The following is a 17,774-nucleotide window of genomic DNA, read 5'->3' as shown; positions in this document are numbered from 1 at the left end:
CTGGTGCCACAGACTCATGTGTGCTCAGAAACCCACAATGCTGTTGCCACATGTGTCACACTCAGCGCTATCCCCATCCGTTGGTTTTCCTGTTGCGGTGCTAGAGCTTGAACCCCGAGCCTCACACATGCCAACCACACCTTCTACCACCAAGCTATATCCTCAGCCCCGCACCCCCTGTCTTTTTTTAACTCTTTGGGACAGGGCACCATTAACCCTCAATCCTCCTGCCTCAGTGTCCCGAGCAGCCAGGATTGCAGACCTGCTCGACCCAGCTCTGCTTCCATACCATGGTTAATATGCTGTTACCATGGCTGCTGCTCGCCACACGGAACCGTTCCAGAGTGCTCACAGAAAGAAATCCTGTCCCAAGGATGCAGTCACCCGGACCCTCACTGTAGCCCTTAAGTACATCCCCTCTGTTTTCAGGGCCTCAATTTCCCACATTCTCTTCCTTAGCCAAAGCCTAACAGAGCTGAAATTCACACATGCTCAAACGGGCCTCCCTCAGCCCTGCCCATGTCCACTCCAGACCTGCCGTCATCACACCCAACGTGACCCGCCAAGCATCTGAGGAGGCATCAGGAGGGAGCAAGTGTGGGCAGGAGGAGAGGCAGGAACTGTAACAGAAAAGGCCAGCCAGCTGACCTGTGGCTCTCACTCCAAGCTCTTACGCTCACACTTGGGCTCTCACCCGAGTTACGCTGGGGACCCCGTGACACTCCATCACTGGTGTCAAACTTCAATGCTTTGTGAAGGAAAGGAGACAAAACTTTTTCTGCTATTTGATCATTTTTAATAATGTATATGTACTATTCTTACAATTAAAAAAACAAAACAGCAAAAAGAAAAAGAAAAAAAAACTTTTAAAGTGATTTTCTTTCTTTTTTTTCCTCTTTGAAACAGGGTCTCTTTGTGTAGCTCCTGTTGCTAGAACTCCCAGTGTAGACCAGGATGGCTGGAACTCAAAGAGATCTGCCTGCCTCTGCCTCCCCAGTGCTGGGATTAAAGACCTGTACTGCATGCACAGCTGATTTTTTTTTTCTTTTTCTTTTTAGTTGAAAAACAACAGTGGAACCAGGAATGGAATGTCAGCTTTAGCCATACTCCGAGGAGTGGAGCTCAGAAGCCCCCTATGGCTGTTTCCAGTCTGCATGTGATCATGCTGCCTCAGGCGACCTGTTGGGGTACTCTCCCTCCCTCCAGGGCAGAGACCCAAGACCGGTCAGGTCAGCACGATTAAGTTAAGTTACAGAGTCACAGCAACAGCCACTCAGGAGTGGCACGGCGGCCCATGGGCCCAGGTGCCACCTGGAGGGACTGTCTCACGCGGCACCTCATGGGGCGAAGGTGGTGAAGAAGATGTACATCTTGGCCAGGAAGGTAGTGACAGAGCCCTGCCGCCACAGCTTCATCTCCACATCCAGGGCAAAGTCCCGTGGCTCCAGGACAGACCGCTGCAGGGACACCACGCCAGTGTAGGAATTGAGTCTGCGTGTGACGAAGTAGCCCTCCTCGTTACCCTTGGTGATGGTCAGGGAGATGGTGTCCCCGGCAAAGGCGGGAGCAGGGCCAATGCGGAAGATATGCGCAGGTACGAGCAGGCCTGTCTGGAAATTGAGCTGATAGTGTGTGATGCGAGCCGGCGAGGTCTGACACTCCGTGATATCCTGGCATGTGGTGCGCTCACACTTCCTGTGAGGGGAGGATGCTTGGTCAGTGGCTGGGGACCCTCACTCCCATCCCGGATAGGGGACAGACCCTGGAAGCTGGCTCAGGAACCAGCGGAACCGGGGGTCAAATGTAAGCTCTACCCAGAGGAGTCCATCGGCCACATGTGTTAGTCACTTTATCCCTCTGGGCCTCCATTCCCACAGCTATGAGATGGGCTCCTATCGGGGTGTGGTTGGCAGTGTCCAGCACAGGGCCCCAGCAGGCCAGTCAGCAGCTTTTTAAGCTATGTTTGTTCCTTCCTTTCTTACTTTTCCCTCTCCCATCATAACCCCCTTCCCAACACAGGCCCGGTGCCATCTGCTGGCAGCCACACCCCACCTGTCTCCTCTTTCAGTGTTGGGTGCTGTCACTTCCAAGTAAAAGTCTAAGTGCTGCAGCTCGCTCACCCAGTAGCCTGCACCAGAAAAGGCTACAGCCCAGGCAGCCCTTGGAGAGACTGGCGGGTGAGGAGGCAGAAGGGATGAGACACTGAGACCTCAGTCTACAACCTGGTGCGTGCCTGGCCAGACCCTGCAAATGCAGGTCAGCAGCCAGATCATGGGGCAGGGACAGGAACAGCTGGATGGTGGGCTCAGGAAGCCCGGACATGGAGGCTGTCCCCTGAAGCTGCACCAGAACACGGAAGGAGGCAATGAGTATCTATGGTAAGAATCTGGTCAAATGCTGGGAGTTTGTTACATAGTAGAGTGTGTGTGTGTGTGTGTGTGTGTGTGTGTGTGTGTGTGTGTGCGTGCGTGCGCGCGCACGTCTCAAGGCTGAATAACTGGTTGTGACTCCTGTGACTCTGAAAAGTTGGTATGTTACATGTCCTAGAGCCAAATTATTTTGGGCTGTCCTCAGCTCCCTTAGTGGCCATTCACTGCCCATCAGTGTGTGTGTCATTAAGTAAATCCTCTGGGAACGCAGAGCCTCCTAGATTCCACTAATCCAAAGGTTAAGAACATTACCAAATAATAGCCAAGAGATGTGCCCACTTTGTGTAACCTGCTTGTGTCCACCAGTGTATTTTAAAAGTATGTTCATTTAATAAACCTGTGTTCCTATACCCTAAAAACACCATAAAACTGTTTCCATGGACATGCCACTTGAGTCCGTCTGAATTCATGCTCCTAGGCCATGGTCATTCATATCTGGCTCTAGATCAAACCTTCTCTCTTTTGAGGCGACAGTCCTCTTTTTGCATGGGCAGTTCTCTGTTTCTCTTCATGGTGCTGTATGGGAAAGGGCATCAGGTGGCCATGGCAGGGGCCACCTGCTACTTAGCCCGTGGCACGGAGGCAGTGAGGGACCCTGGTTCACACCAGGGGCTGAAGGCACTCACGTTTCCGAGACACGGACGTAGTTTGGTGGACACTCAAAGCGCAGGCAGCGGAAACTGCCCTGGATGTTGTGACAGGTCTCAGCCTCAGAGCAGTTGTGGGTGCCCAGTGCACACTCATCCAGATCTGGGAGGGAAGAGGAAGGCTGCTAAGAGAATTCTCAAGGCCTAGAAACCCAGCCTGAGCCACCCCCCACCCCGCACCCACACTGGAGGCCTGGGTCCCGAGCAGCCTTCTGGTCTAAGAGGACAGCTCATTTACAGCCTCATCTGCCCCTCTCACCACCACACACAGCAGCAGGAGGTCCTGACTTGGCCAGCTTGTCAGAATAAGTTCACGACCCCTCTTCGTACCAAGCCCCACCACAAACTAGGATGCAAACTGGTGCTGAGCTAACTCTCAGCAGCCACAGCCACCAACCTGAATGCAGAGCTGCCTACCTGCCCTTAACAGAACCAAAGTACTCTTCTCTCAAGACACACAGGGGCAGTGAAAGCTAGCCACTGAGACCCACAGATTAGCTCACTGCACAGCAAGGCCACCCAGGCTCCAAATCCCAAGGCTCTCCTGAAGGGAAGTCAGGGCCCCTTCCATGCCCACCTTGCCCTGTTGGCTTGCCAGGCCCAGAATTTGGTGGGCAGTGGCACTGACCTGAGAATCATAGCTTAGAGTCCATCTCGGAGGAACTGACAAAATCTCAGGTCTGATCTATCCTGGGACTGTCTCCACTATAGCAAATCTGACAAGCTACTGAAGTTGGGGCTTGTGCCCCCGGTGACAGGAGCCACCTCTCACACTTCCTGACCTGAACAACTGTGTCAGGGGACTATCGACCTGCACCAGACTAATGTCGGCCTTCCTGGGACTCCTTCCTACACTCTGGGCTCTGGAACACACACTTCCTGTCCCAGCCTGCCCCTAGACGGTTTGGCAGAGATTGAGGACAGCAGCTCAGATCTCTGAGCCTCTGCTTCCAGTGTGCACATAGACATTCCCCTGACTCCTCACACCAGGGTAGGGTGCAGATTCAAAGCCAAGCCTGGAAGATTTTATGCTAGTCTGAATGCAGGAAGCTCATCCATCACTTTCCTCATCCCAGGCCTGGACACCGCCCTGTTCTGAGCACATGGGTTTAGTGCTAAGCTCCAAGCAGAAGCAATTCACAGTGTCTGGTGCTAGAACAGAGTTGCCCAAAGCCTGGTAGAATGGAAGCTCTCACTCACCCTTGCACGACCTCCCATTGGCCATCATAGTGTAGCCCTGCTCTGGGCATGCGCACTGGTAGCTCCCGGGCACGTTGACACAGCGGAAGGTGCAGAGAATGCTGGCGCCCTGTGCACACTCATCAATGTCTGCCAGAAAGGGTCAGCTGGTTAGCCTCAGCCATAAGCACAGCTGGAAGCCCAGGGGCCATTTACAAGGGGCAAGAAGAAGGCTCCAGTGGTGTGAGGGAACTGCTCAAAGCCATATAGCAGATGGGGACCAGAACTGGAGTCTGCCTCGCAGGACTGCACGCTACTAATAATGATGGTACCAGCCCAGGGCTATTCAGATGACAGCCCGACTTGAGCAATGTACTCCTGTTGACACTAGGATTATGTCACTTTACAGAGGAGGGACCTGAGGTCAGAGTGGAGAGACTCAAAGTCCCACAGCAGGAAAACTGTGGGCTGGGATATGATCTCAGACCCAACACCAAATCCCCTGACCTCCTGGCACATGGGGAGGGGGTCCCTTCTTTATGAGAGTCCTGGGAGGGGACAAGTGCCTACCTGTGCAGGTATGCCCATCCTCTGCCAGCTGGTAGCCCTGGCGGCAATAGCACTGATAAGATCCATAGATGTTGGCGCACTCCTGGCTGCAGCGCCGGGTCTCACACTCATTCACATCTGTGAGGACACAGTCTCCATCATGGTGGATCCTCCCAGCCCATATACTTACTGCATTGGGCTGGCTCACCAGAATCCTTGTTTGGAAGTTCATGCCTTTCAGCCACCCTTTGAGAAGGGTGGGGCCAAACAGGGCACTCATCAAGGGCAGGTTCTCTGGCCCCAGGACAAACTGAGGTGAAGCCTGGTGCTACCCTGCTGGGGACACATCACTGCTGGGACAGATAACTCTTGAGTCACCCAGGTGAAACAAAGCCACCCAGAGCTGACACTGCGTGGAGGTGGGGGAGGGTGCAGGAGCTGGTGTGGAGTGAAGAAGGAGAGAGGGTTAGTTCATGGCTTCCCTGGAGCATCTGCCCACTGAGCTGCTTCAGATTAGACTGTGCCAGGCCTTGGGGAAACAACCATGAACAAGGAAGACAAGGTCTTCACCTGGAAGAGCTAGCTCACACGTGAAAAGAAAGGAGGAGAGAGAGTGATGAACAAGACAGTCAGCAAGCCATGTCTGACTGTGTCTAATTGTTGAACCTTATGTCATTCACAAAAGACAAGTCATGTGTCAATATGTGGCTTGTCTGCTCTGCTGGGCTGAGCTTCTGGATGGCAGACTCCAAGCTCGATTTACCTCCAAGTCTCCAACACTCCGCCAGCGGGAACACAGAGGTGAACTTAGGAACTGTGCCTAGGCAGACTGCTGGGGAGATAGAGGCCCTGTCCACTCCAAGATGCTCACACCCAACCTGGTATAAGGCATGCCCACAGTATGATGATACCAGTGGGTTAGGGTGACTGTGCCAGTGCCCTGCCACAGCTAAACCCCCTCACACACACAGCAGCGCCAAAGGACTGGGAGTCCCACAGAGGTCTCAGAAGATTTGTCCCGTGTAGAAGAGAATGACACAGTGCTAAGAAAATGGGGCCACAGATGCCATGGTCTCTCAGTTGAGGCTCAGCTTCTCACTGAGCTGCCTCCTGGCTTCCCTCCCTGGTGTTCCTGAGCTAGCTGCTCAGGGGAGCATCTCTGGGAACAGTGTGGTATTAACTAGCTATAGACCTGTGACACTTGAGAAAACTTGAACCACAGCCTGTGCCCACACTTGGTTTATCTCAGTGTGTACTTCAAGGTTTACACCATCAGCTCATTTTACATACATATCGAAATTTCTATGAAAAAGCCAGAAAAATTACAGTGCCCTGAACCTTCCTGCTTGATGGCATCATTCAAAGGAACCATGTGATCCTTGCTCCCTCACAGCTCCTGAGCTCTCATGGTTGCCCTGTGCCATATTGGAAACAAACTCCCTGTGATCACAGTAGGAACCAGAGGCTGTCTGTCCAAGTGGAAGCCAGGTGCATGGGGTGAGAGGACAGGGGTCAGAAGTCAGGGCAGTCAGTACCTTCACAATGCTTGCCATCTGCTGCCAAAAGGAAGCCAGCAGCACAGGAGCAGCGGTAGGAGCCCGGTGTGTTCTCACACGTGTGCTGGCACAGGCGGCCCGGCGAGACCCAGCATTCGTTCACATCTGCCAGGGAGAGTAAACAGCAGGCACAGAGTAGGCAGCCAGCCGGGAAGTGGCCCAGAAGCAGAGACACCCAGAGTAAAGTGTGCAGAAGCACAGGAGAACAAGATGGTAAGAGAGCCAGAACATGAGCCAAGAGGAGAGGAGGAGCTTGAAGGCAGCCATCTGGGAAGGTCCGGGCCAAAGAGCTGAAGGGACACAGAGGAACAGGCTCTTTGTTCCCAGGGGATCCCAGACCCCAGTATTTCATACCAATGCAGGTCCTGCCGAATGCATCCCTCTGGAAGCCAGGCTTGCAGTCACAACGGTAGGATCCGGGGAGGTTGTGGCACAGTTGGCCCTCGCCACAGCGGTGCACACCTGTCTCACACTCATTCACATCTGTAGGGCAGGCAAGCAGGACACCCTGAGGTCTGGAAGGCCCCTCTACAGGGTCTCGTGGGCAGAGAGTTAGGTGAGGAGGCTGGGTGGATGCAGAGAGGCTCCAGCCTTACCCACACATTCAGAGCCATCCTCGTTGGCATGGTAACCACGCCTGCAGACCAGTGGGTTCCTCTGACACGTGTAGGAGCCCACCGTGTTGATGCAGCTGAATCCTGAGCGGCAAGGCTCCAGCAATGATGTACATTCGTTGATGTCTGCAGAAGGGAAGAGATGACAGGAAGCCTGGCTTGTCCCTCCTATACTTATCTAACCAGCTCTGGGCTTTAGGTCTAAACTATGCCAGTCCCTGAAGCCTTGCACCTGAGAGTTCCATCCCTAGAAGCCACAGCCACTGGGCTGACTACAGTCTGTACCCATCTGTCCAATGGAACAACTAAAGCAAGGAGAAGGCTTGTTATTTATCAAAGTATAAATGAATTACTGGTGTTTTTATGAACATGGCTGCCTGCTTGGTCTCCTCCCCACTACACAGTTCAGCAAACACTATGGCTGCTGCCACCTTGAACCCTGGAATACAGTAGACACTCAGGAAATGCTGTTCCTGATATAGAGCTGAGGAGCTCTGTGGATATGTAAGATTTGCCGCGCCCCCCCCCCCCGCACTCTTCCGCCCTGCCAACTCTGGCCTGGAGGGGTGGTCCTAAGGCCCACAGGGCACCACAGATTCCATGTGCCCTGTGGGGCCTAGTGGTGGGATCCACTAAAGACAGCCCTTGAGCAGAGAGGGCATCTGCAATCAGGCTGGCTGCTGTTACCCCAGAATTCTGGTCAAGCTTCCACAGGCAGATCATGCTCTGCCATTTGGCCTCCTTGTGATAAGCTACTGTTGTCACGCAAACTGCCTGTCACCTGGCCAGTCTTTCCTCCTGCACATAGCCAGCCCTTTGCCTCTCTGTATCATTATCACCTCTGTCACCTGTGTTCTAGCAGAAAGCAGGTCATTAGCTCTGGGGACATGGCCCAGCCTGGCTGTTTGGAAGGAGTGAGTGGCATTTCAGACCTTCTCAGGACGAGACCACATCTGTCACACTGCACGTCTCAACCCTTAACACGGTGTGAGGCTGATCTAGAACACCTCAGAGTGGTCTTGGACAGCGAAGGTAACTGGGTTTTCACTTCAGTCAGGAACCCTGTGACATTGCATCACAGACAGTTCTGGGTCACAACCAACTGGGTCAAAACACACCATCTACATTCTTCCAGTTTGGTTCCACAAGTAGGTAAACTGAGGCCCTGAGAAAACAGCTTCAAGGTGAGTGGAGCAGCTACCATTCTGCACATGCCCCACCCATGCTCCACTCAATGAGTAGACATTGAGGCTGGGAGAAGGGAGCAACCAGCTAGACCCACCAGGGCTCTAAAGCCCTCAGGACCCCAAAAACCACAGCCCACAGCCTGCTTACCCACACAGTTGCCCTCAGGGTCCTGCAAGAAGCCATCCATGCAACGCTGCCGGGCCTGGCAGTAGAAGGAGCCCTTGGTGTTCTGGCATGAGAAGCCTGGCTGGCAGTTGTGTGTGCCTGTCACACACTCATCCACGTCTGCCACACAGAAGCTGGGCATCAGGAATGGGAGGCAGGTAGGCTCCGCCCCTCACACCCAGAAGCCCTGCTCCCCGTCCCATCTTCTCACTGCTGTACCCTCAGTAGTCATAAAGGTCTATATCCCAGCAAGATGGCAAAGCTGAGTCACTGGAAAAGCCCATGTCCCAGGAATAAAAAATAATGACATAACACATGCCCTAAGCTTCTCCACGGTCCCTGACACTATTCAAAGCACGTGGGGCGATTTGATTTGCCTCATCCTCACAGCAACACAAAAAAGTAGACTAGCTCATCTTATTGAGGAGAAACTGAGGGACAAGCAAGCTTCCATTGCTACAGAATGTCAGGCAGTCTAACACCCTACCACTCAGTACACCACACTCCTGAGGAGCAAACAGAAACATGTATGAGGGACTCTATCCAAAGGTCAAGAAACATGTGTGTCCCTGCAGCATAGAGGCTCACAGCTGGGGCCCTTGTCACGGTCCTTCCTCCATAGGCCTGTCTGCTTGCTGTTCCCTATGCCCAAAACAACCTTCCAGGTAGGCTCCCATCATCAAGGTCTCAATTATACTCTCACTTTTATAAACCTACACTAAAGACACACCCTTCCACCTCCTACGGTCACTGTTATCTCTATACTCCCCATCTCCTCAACCATGAGGCCACAGAAAAGTCACCTCACACCAGTGCTGCTGGTACCCAGAAACCCATCTGGTGTTAAAAGAAGCTTAAGAAATACTTAAGACATCTGGGGGAAAAGCACAGTCTTCTTAGGAAGCTAGAATTCTCCAGTGAAAGAAACATAAACAGTAATCCGTGGGGCTCCAAGTCAGTGTGCAAACAGGGGAAACGGAGGTACAGTGAGGGGAACAATTAGCATAGAGACCAGCAGGTAGTAGGAAGGCTAAGGGCAGATGCTAGCCTTGTCCCAGCTCTCACCCTTGGCCTCAAAGTAATGTCACCCATTACTGACAAATCTCTTCACGAGATTTTGACGATCTTGACTCAGGTCAATCCCTCCCAAAAGGAACATACACATGAAGGTATCACTCAAGATAGTCACTAACAAACACCCCCATCCCAAAGAAAGTCAAGAGCAGGAATGTGGGGGAAGAGACAGGGCAGGGGTAGGGACATCCCTGGGGCACAGTCAGCCTGGGATGCAGAAGTAGGGCTGGGCCTCAGCACCTTCTCACCTGTGCACTGGCCATCTGTGAGGGTGTAGCCTGGATCACAGGTCAGCGCCTTGTAGCACTGGAAGGAGCCTGGCGTGTTCACACAGTGCTCGGCCCGGGTGCACGTGTGCAGGTCCGTCACACACTCGTTGATGTCTGTGTGGAGATTGAGGTAGGTGTCAGGGCCTGCAGGGGCTCCAGGCACATAGGCCTAGCACAACCAGGCACCAGGAGACAGGAAGCACCAGGCTCAGACCTCAGGTACTCACCATGCAGGGAGAAGCACGCAGCTGATGTCCCTTATCCAAGCATCCCTTCATTCAACAAAGATTTATCACAACCCTCTATAGGCCAAGCAGGGCTCTTGGCAAGAGGGGCAGGTGAACGAACAAGACAGAAACACCTGCTCTTAGAGCAGATACTTGGAGATGCTCATGTATGAAATGAGGTTGCTCAAGAGGGCTATGGGAACCACAGCAGGAAGGAGGTGGGCTGAGGTGTAGACGGGCAAGTGAGTTTAAGGCAGGGACGAGAAGCACTGTCAGAAGACGACATCTGAGTAAGAATGTGAGGAGGTGACAGCAGGAGCCACTCTGACAGTCCAGGCAGAAGGAACAGTTATATGACAGCCCAGGTGGGTTCGGGACCAGCCCAGAAGCAGCTGTGGCTGTAGGGGAGAGAAGAAAATGTGAACAGATGAGGTTACATCGAGGATGGAAGCCATAGTGGGTTCCTGGTATAGACTTGAGGGAACCCTGGCTAAAGCTGAAGAACAGATAAAGAGAAGATGTCATTATTCATAGAGAGAATTATTCATAGTGGCTGGTACCACTGGCCACGAGACAGGGCAGAAGTGACACAATCATTGATGGCAAAGGCAGGGGTGAGAACTAGGAAATCAGTAAAGCTTTGAGCTACGCAGCCAGATAGGTGCCAGCATCTCAGATGGGGCGGCCAGCAGGAGCAGGTGTGCAGAGGAAGGTCCCAGAGTTCTTAGGGCCTACAAGGCAGCCAGAGACCTACCTCTGGGCTCACTGAGGAAGCTGAAGAGAGTGGTCAAGTGGCTGAGGTAGGCCACTTGAGGGAATAGGTACATGAAGAAGAGGCCAGGGACAGATATTGTGATACTCTAGGGATGAGCAGCTGGAAGAAGGGAGCAGAGAATTGAGGCAGAAGGAAGCAAAAGTTACAATCCATCATTATCTCCAGCCAAAGCTAACTAAGGACCCTTGAGGCTCCACTCAGCCCTGCCTCTCCTGCCCATACCTGGCAGGTAATGGCACTAGGCACAGCCTACTCGCTCAATGCCACACTGGCCAGTACTTGTTCTGTGCCATGTTCCTGTGGCCATATGGTAGGTCACCCCTGACCTTAATGAGTGGCCAGCTGAGCATCGGGATCAAGGAAGGCAGGTGGAAACACATACAAAAAGGCCTCTGGGGCTCAGATCAGAAATCTGTCTGCCTTGCTCCTGCAATGCCAGCTGCTTCTTGGAGGTAGTAACATTTGAGTTGAATCTATGAGAATAACTAGGGGACTAGGTATGAAAGCGGGCGTAGGGGAAGAGACCCTTTCATGCCAAGATGGCGCAGACAGAAATGTGGATAGGGAAGTGACAGTTCTGAGCCAAGTTTGCCATGGCGGTATGATTGGGCACCACAAAGGCTTCTGATTTACAGCTGGATTGGCACAAGAAGGCAGGCACCCAGGATCCCAGCAGTTTCCCCACAGTGTTGGGAGGCCTCACAGTGTTGGATGACAACAGCTACCACTCATGGGGGATCATAGGGGTCAGACTCATTGTCTTGTGATACGGGAATGGCCTTTTCACAGATAGAGAAATCTCTCTCCCCAAGGGGATGTCACTGGACTGAGTTACATAGCCAGCAAGGATGGAAGCCAGGGTGCTCGCTCCAAGCTATACCCTTTTCTCACTGCAGAGAGGCCCCAGAGCTGAGGCTGCACCATCACAGCTCCCTGCAGTCTAGCCTAGCTGGGGAATAGGGCTGCCCTGACAGAGGCCCCACCAAGTGCTGTCCCCATGCCTCAGTGGCGCAGGGAACCCTGCCAGAGTTCTTCATGGGGAACCTGACCTCCACAGTGACCTTCAGAGGTGGGTGCTCAGGCGCCACCATCTATCTCTTTCATGGGAGGGGAAACTAAGGCTCAGAGTGGCCAGCAAACTTTAGTGAAGCCACACTTTATCCCAGCCTGATCCTGCCCCTCCCCTGCCTGAGTGGAGCAACTAGGGAGCCCCTAAACCACCAAGTGATATCTGCATGGAATAGGAGGAGAGTGGGCCAAGAGTTTGTGCAGAATAAAGAGGAAAGAAATACAGAGTGTGCTCATAAATCTTGCTGAATGGAATGTATCTTGGCTTTCTTATCCTCAGGCCCATCTTTCAGCTGCTAAGGACCCTGCAGCTGGGCCAGGGAGGACATCCTGAGAAGGGGCTCACACACCTCCCAACAGGCACACACAGACCCAGCCCACCCAAGAGGAGCTGCTACCACTGGCAAGCACGTCAGGAGGGCCATGTTGTGCCATGGCTGCAGCCAAGGCAAACATGTTGGCCAGCAGTGCTGCCCAGCAGCGCAGGGGAGGAAGAGGACATGTCCATGCTGGACATGGTCCCCAAGCACAGGCAAGACAGACAGGACTCTAGTTGCAAGGCCTGAGCACTCTCATGCCCTGTCCCCATCCACACACCTTTGTCTCAGCTGTCTCCTTCCTGATTTGTGCCTTTCCCATTCTCCAATTCCTGCCCATTCTTGGAAACAGGTGTAGATAGTCCTTCTCCCCTGAGTATCACTGGCAGGAGTGACATGTCCCTTTGCCTGGTCCTTTCAGGAGCATTAGCCAATCTGCCTGACTTCCCCCCTACTCAGGGTTATCTCTGAGATGCAGGAAGCCAGGGTTTTTGTTTCCTCAGTGAGAATACCAGATGACCCAGACACAAGACAGCATGGAGTCCTTCCTTGTCCACAGAACTCTAGAGTCCCAGCCCCGGCCTACACAGACGTAAGTAAACAAGAGACCCAGCTATATGCAGGCTGACACAGGCCATACCCTCCCTGTCCATTGGTGGGGGCGGGGGAGGCAGCATGACTCAGAGGGGAAAGTGCCTTTTGCTCACGGTCACACAGCATATGAATGCTAAATGGGGTCAGCTGCTACTTGCCTCTCAGGAGATTCCAGATAAATCTATAGGCAATCTAAGTGGCTGAGGTAACAGGCTGCATGACTCAGACTATAGGCCAGTGCACATGGGCCACAATCCTCATAGATGTCAACAGCTTCAAACAGCTGAACAAAGACAAGGTCCAGAGGCACTGGAGGTCCTGCTTCCAGCCCAGACCTCCACACCTCTACACGGCCCTGCTGCCCACCTTTGGCCTCCCTGTCTCTGACCCACCAGGGAGATATCCCATCAGCTTTCTGAGTCACAGTCATATCTGGGGATGCAGCATTGAGAACAAGCGGGACAAGACACTGGGACACGAGGGTATGACACAGAGCGCAGCAGGCTGCTGTGTGGGAGCTCACATGCAAAGGGCAGGCCCTTTAGCATGTGGCGCTATGTGGTGGGTTGGCGTGGAGCAGAGCAGGCAGCCGTGACGCGGGCGGCAGGCAGGGCTCCAGCTTACCCACACACTTCCTATGTGCGTTGAGGATATAGCCCTCTGCACACAGCACTGTATGGTTGACACAGTAGAAGGATCCCAGGGTGTTCACACAGAACTGTTGCCAGCTACAATCGTGAGTGCCCATCAAGCACTCGTCTTGGTCTAACGACAGCCACGGAAGGAAAAACAGAAGGCTGTTAGAGAGGGATGGCTGCCAGGGGCATCTGGGGATGGAGGGAAAAAAAGACCCTATGGGTGCCTGTCAGTGGGATGGCTGAACCTCGGACCCAAGTTGAGTTTGAAAAATTCAAAAGATGTTAGTGCTGCCCCTGCTGCCCAGACAGAGTGAGACTCGGAGAGGGCAAGCAGCCAGCCCACGACCACCGCAGGCAGCAATCCTCAACCTGTGCTCTGTAATGATCAAGTCTGCAACAACCCAGAAAAGCAACAGAATGGTCTGCAAGTTTAGGGGCTTTGGGGTCCAGGCTGGCAGCATTCGCAGGAGGGGATGGGGAGGCGGCCTCCAGTGGATGCCAGGCTAAGGATATGCAAAAGGACCTCCATGAGCAGGTTTATGAAGTACCATCAGAAAAAAAAAAAAAAACAAAAAAAACCTCAAATCTGGAAATGTTTTAAAATCCTCAGGTTGTCCCAGCTGGGAATTCCTATGACAGGCCTCCTATATGGTAGCTGCTCACACCCTCACAGATGCTCCTTTGCACCCTCTGGCTTGTACCCCCTCAGTTCTTCCTGCTGGAGTGCTCCTGGGGAGAAGGCGCATGTGGGAGAAAGTGGACACCAGTCAAGCCAGCAGAGGCAGTCTACGGAGCCCCGGCCCTAGATCCCTAGATTTGAAGACTTCTGAACCAAGATACTGTTCTCAGTCCCCAGAGCCCCGGGGAGAATCAGAGCCCAAAGCATACATTACCCCTTGGGCCAGTTGTCTCCGCCATCAGAGAGAAAGGCCAGTCAGCTGCCACCATGCTGTGTGCTCTGGACTCACAGGAGGGGGTCACTCACATACAGAATGACTGGACATGGAATCTGAGCTTCAGAGAAGAATGTGGGCATCCGCTTGGCCAGACTTGATCATTCAGACCATGTCTTCTGAGCCTGACATAGCCTGTACTTGTAGCTCTCTATCCTGCCTCTATACAGAGAGAGGGGGTGAAGTCCTGGGACCCTTCAAGCTGCTTCACTGAGGAAGCCAACCAGAGGTGTCAGAACCACTGTTCTTATTGTACATTGTGTACTGAGAGGTCCTAGGCCACAGCGACCCCACCAAGACACGACCTCACGTACGATGGTAACTGAGGTGAAGGGGATGGACTCTGTGACTTGTGAATGGCAGAGGAAGCTCACTGTCACCAATGTCAACCTTCCCTCTATGACTGAGGCCCTCTCCCCACTGCAGGCACATGAGGTGAGGGAGGTAAGGCCACTTCTGGATGCTATCCCTGACACAATGACAGTTCGCCGTCTTCTCCCTCTCTCCACCTCAGGCTGGAGAATGGATGAACTCAGAGATCACAAAGCAAGCTCAGCCTTGCAGACCGGGCCAGCCATAGGGGAGCAGTGAGTTGAGTATGGCCCATATCCAGCATGGTCCTGGTTATAACACAAGTTCTCAGCTTACCCAGACCCCCTAATCAGGATGTCTGGGGAGCCTGCAGAATTCCCAGGAATCTGTGTCCAGCGGGCCTCCAAGTGACATGCATACAAGTTCAGTTCTGAGAAGCATTCAGTCCTTGGAAAGCAGCAGAACAGCAGACAGGAGCCTGGACCTTGGCCCTCTGCAGCAGCATGGAGGGCCCATACCAAGGGCTCAGTGACACCAGAGGGAACCACCTACACTGCTCTACTGGGCTTCTCTGTCACAACAGCCAAACCTCATAATCAGGGAGAGCTTGAAGTTGTGGTCTCCCGTCTCCTAAGCCCTCGCCATAGGCTAGCCAGATCTGCAAGGTTTACAGGGTGAGCCCAAGGTACTCACCTTCACAGGACACGCCGTCTGCCATGATGGCATAGCCAGGGAAGCAGGAGCACATGGCTGTGTCCCCAACAACACGGCACACCTGCCGACAGGGCCCATTGTCTGAGAGAAAATTCCTGGAGTCAGAACGCAGGCCTTGGCCCTGGCCACAATGCTCATCCCCGGCTCTGAGATACAAGTTGGGGCCTCCGCTGCAGGCGCACGGAGTGGGAGATGTGAAAAGATGAGAGCCTCATGCCTGTGCCTTTTCACTGGGTCTCCTGTAAGCGGTTCCAGGCCCAGCTGGAACTGGGGACAATATTTTGGCTTCCTCCCACACACCACTCAGATGCCAATCCATCCCTCGAGTGCCAGGGGGACAGTAAAAAACAAAAAGCAAAAGGCAGGAATGAAGCAGAACAGATGACCCACTTGGCTAGGGTCACACAGAGACCCAGAATCCCTGGATGTCACTTCCCCTTCTCAGTCATCCCCAGGCATATCCCGTCCCTTCCACAAAGCAGAGGCACCCAAAAGCCTGGGCCAGCTTGTACACACCCAGCCCCAGAGCCCAGCACACCACACGGCCCAGACCTCTGCAGCGTGGGCCGGGAAGAAGGTACATCCCTCCACTCACCTTTGCAGGTGTTGGGCTGTGGCACAGGCAGTGGGATGGTGTTGGGAGGCAACTGGGCAGACTCGGACCTTGGTGCAGACTGCCGTGCAGTGTCCAGCTGTGGGGCACCTCCATCTGTTATAGGCAGAGCAGACAGCAGGGGGCAGCCTCGCATCTTCTGCCAGGCCTTGGACACACAGCTAACCACATCAGGCACTGACTGGTGACCTCACTGACCACCCTCCTTGCTCAATCACCAGGGAGAAAACTGAGGCTCAGGGTACGGACACATCTTAGGCAAGAGCTATCTCACAGCTACTAAGAAAAGGCAAAAGAGGAAAGAAAAAAGTAGGGGCTATCTAGACTAAAATACAACTCCACCCCATCCAGCTAGCTGGCAGGAAAAAAAAGCCTACTAGGCACACTAGCTAGACCTGGTAAGGGTCTACAGCCTGAGCCCCGCTCCAGGCCTGTCTTCAGAGGGAGCTCCAGGAAGTCTTCATATTTCCCAGAGCTGGGAGCCTCCTCTGCTTCTGCCAGCATCAACACAGAGGCAGCAGGAAGAGAGATAGCCTAGCAAAGCCACCCTCCACTGGCAGGACAAGCCTGTGCCTGGGCTGCCTACAGCTCACCTGGGCGGCAGGTACGACCATCGCCTTGCAGCTCGAAGCCAGGAAAGCAGGCACAGCGGTAGGAGCCCACGGTGTTGATGCAAAGATGCTGGCAAAGCTCCCCAGGGAGCAGCAGGCACTCATCCTGGTCATCTCCTGGCAGGCTATTGGGTAGTTCAGCCTCTGTGCTGAGTGACAGGGCCTCCCGGCTTGCCATCTCCGCCTCTGAAACTGGGGTAGTTGGTCAGCACTGGAACATAGCCAGCTTGGCCACCAGGTGGCTGAACCCACTGGAGCCAGGAAAGCAACAGAGGCTCAACAGAGGTAAAAATGGAGAAGCGATGGAAGGAGGAAGAGAGGGATGGATGGATGGATGGCTAGATGGGTGGGTAGGTAGATGGAGGATGGATGAATGGATGAATGGTAGTGAACCCATAGTAGCTGGGTCTGAGTCTTCATCAGCTAGGGTCCCTTTCAATTGGATTGGGCCATATCCAATGAGGTATGTAAGCTGGTATGTATGTATATTAGTAAGTGCTGAACTGGAGTCATAGAAAGAGTGCTAGCCTAGGTGGAGACAGATGAGGATGTGACTTTAATTGCAGCTTCCGTAGCTGTGTTAGCAGTAGGTCTCTTTGTGTCTCGTTGCCTACTCTGCAGAGGGCAGGAGGTGAGTGGAAGAGAAGGCTGCTTTGCTGGCCTGCCCTGCACTGACCTGATGCCTCAGCCCATGCTGTCAGCCTCTGGCAACAAGAGAACAGAATGGCGGCCTGAAGCTGCATCCAAGGGCATGTCATAGGGAAGGTGTCTGCACTGAGCTCCATGCTGAGGAACCCTGGCCAGTGCCCACAGCCCTGTCCTGAGGTCCTGGAACTGTGAGAGGATAAAGGCAGACCAAGGGTCTCTAGGATCACCAGCATGTACCTCCATGGGCCAGGCCCAGCTCAGTTATAGGCAGGCCTCTTTGATCATCCTCCCAGCAGAAGATAAACAGGGACGATATGCCCAAGGCCACTTCAATCATTTGAAGGAGTACAGTCTGCTTCCACCACCTGCACCTCCTAGACCCAAGTTACTCAGAAGCTCCACACAAGGGGTGGTTAAGTGGATGAATCTTGCCCAGCCGTGTGGTCCACCTGGTCCCCCACTGTCCTGTTCTGACCTCTGATGCTGGGTTTCTTCCTGAGCTCTACCTTGAACCACTCTCTGAGTAATAACTGGTTCTTCAGAAATCACTGTTTTCAACTAGCACCTTGGATGAGCTGGTGGATAGATGGGTGAGTGAATGGATGGGCAAGTCAATGGACAAATGAACAGAAAG

The 17,774-nt window shown here is 53.5% G+C and overlaps 1 protein-coding gene across 2 annotated transcripts in view; it reads right to left on the bottom strand.

Moving 5' to 3' along the window:
• Nucleotides 1-785: 785 nt before the first annotated feature.
• Nucleotides 786-17,774, bottom strand: part of Fbln2 (fibulin 2) — a 59,264-nt gene continuing 42,275 nt past the window's right edge. The window contains exons 6-18 of one of the 2 annotated variants that reach the window (XM_055617526.1): nucleotides 16,475-16,684; nucleotides 15,864-15,977; nucleotides 15,248-15,349; nucleotides 13,276-13,416; nucleotides 9,650-9,784; nucleotides 8,310-8,447; nucleotides 6,957-7,100; nucleotides 6,715-6,843; nucleotides 6,340-6,465; nucleotides 4,826-4,942; nucleotides 4,277-4,405; nucleotides 3,056-3,179; nucleotides 786-1,695 (exon numbers count right to left, since the gene is read on the bottom strand). In XM_055617526.1, the coding sequence (XP_055473501.1) occupies nucleotides 1,338-1,695; nucleotides 3,056-3,179; nucleotides 4,277-4,405; nucleotides 4,826-4,942; nucleotides 6,340-6,465; nucleotides 6,715-6,843; nucleotides 6,957-7,100; nucleotides 8,310-8,447; nucleotides 9,650-9,784; nucleotides 13,276-13,416; nucleotides 15,248-15,349; nucleotides 15,864-15,977; nucleotides 16,475-16,684 (1,967 nt within the window). In that variant the 3' untranslated portion in view covers nucleotides 786-1,337. The remainder of the gene's footprint in view (nucleotides 1,696-3,055; nucleotides 3,180-4,276; nucleotides 4,406-4,825; nucleotides 4,943-6,339; nucleotides 6,466-6,714; nucleotides 6,844-6,956; nucleotides 7,101-8,309; nucleotides 8,448-9,649; nucleotides 9,785-13,275; nucleotides 13,417-15,247; nucleotides 15,350-15,863; nucleotides 15,978-16,474; nucleotides 16,685-17,774) is intronic. The other variant, XM_055617527.1, reaches the window with a different exon arrangement.

Source organism: Psammomys obesus, unplaced genomic scaffold (assembly GCF_907164565.1).
Source record: "Psammomys obesus unplaced genomic scaffold, mPsaObe1.curated_primary_1811, whole genome shotgun sequence".
NCBI classification, from domain to species: Eukaryota; Metazoa; Chordata; class Mammalia; order Rodentia; family Muridae; genus Psammomys; species Psammomys obesus.
This window is presented reverse-complemented; position numbering and strand designations above follow the sequence as displayed.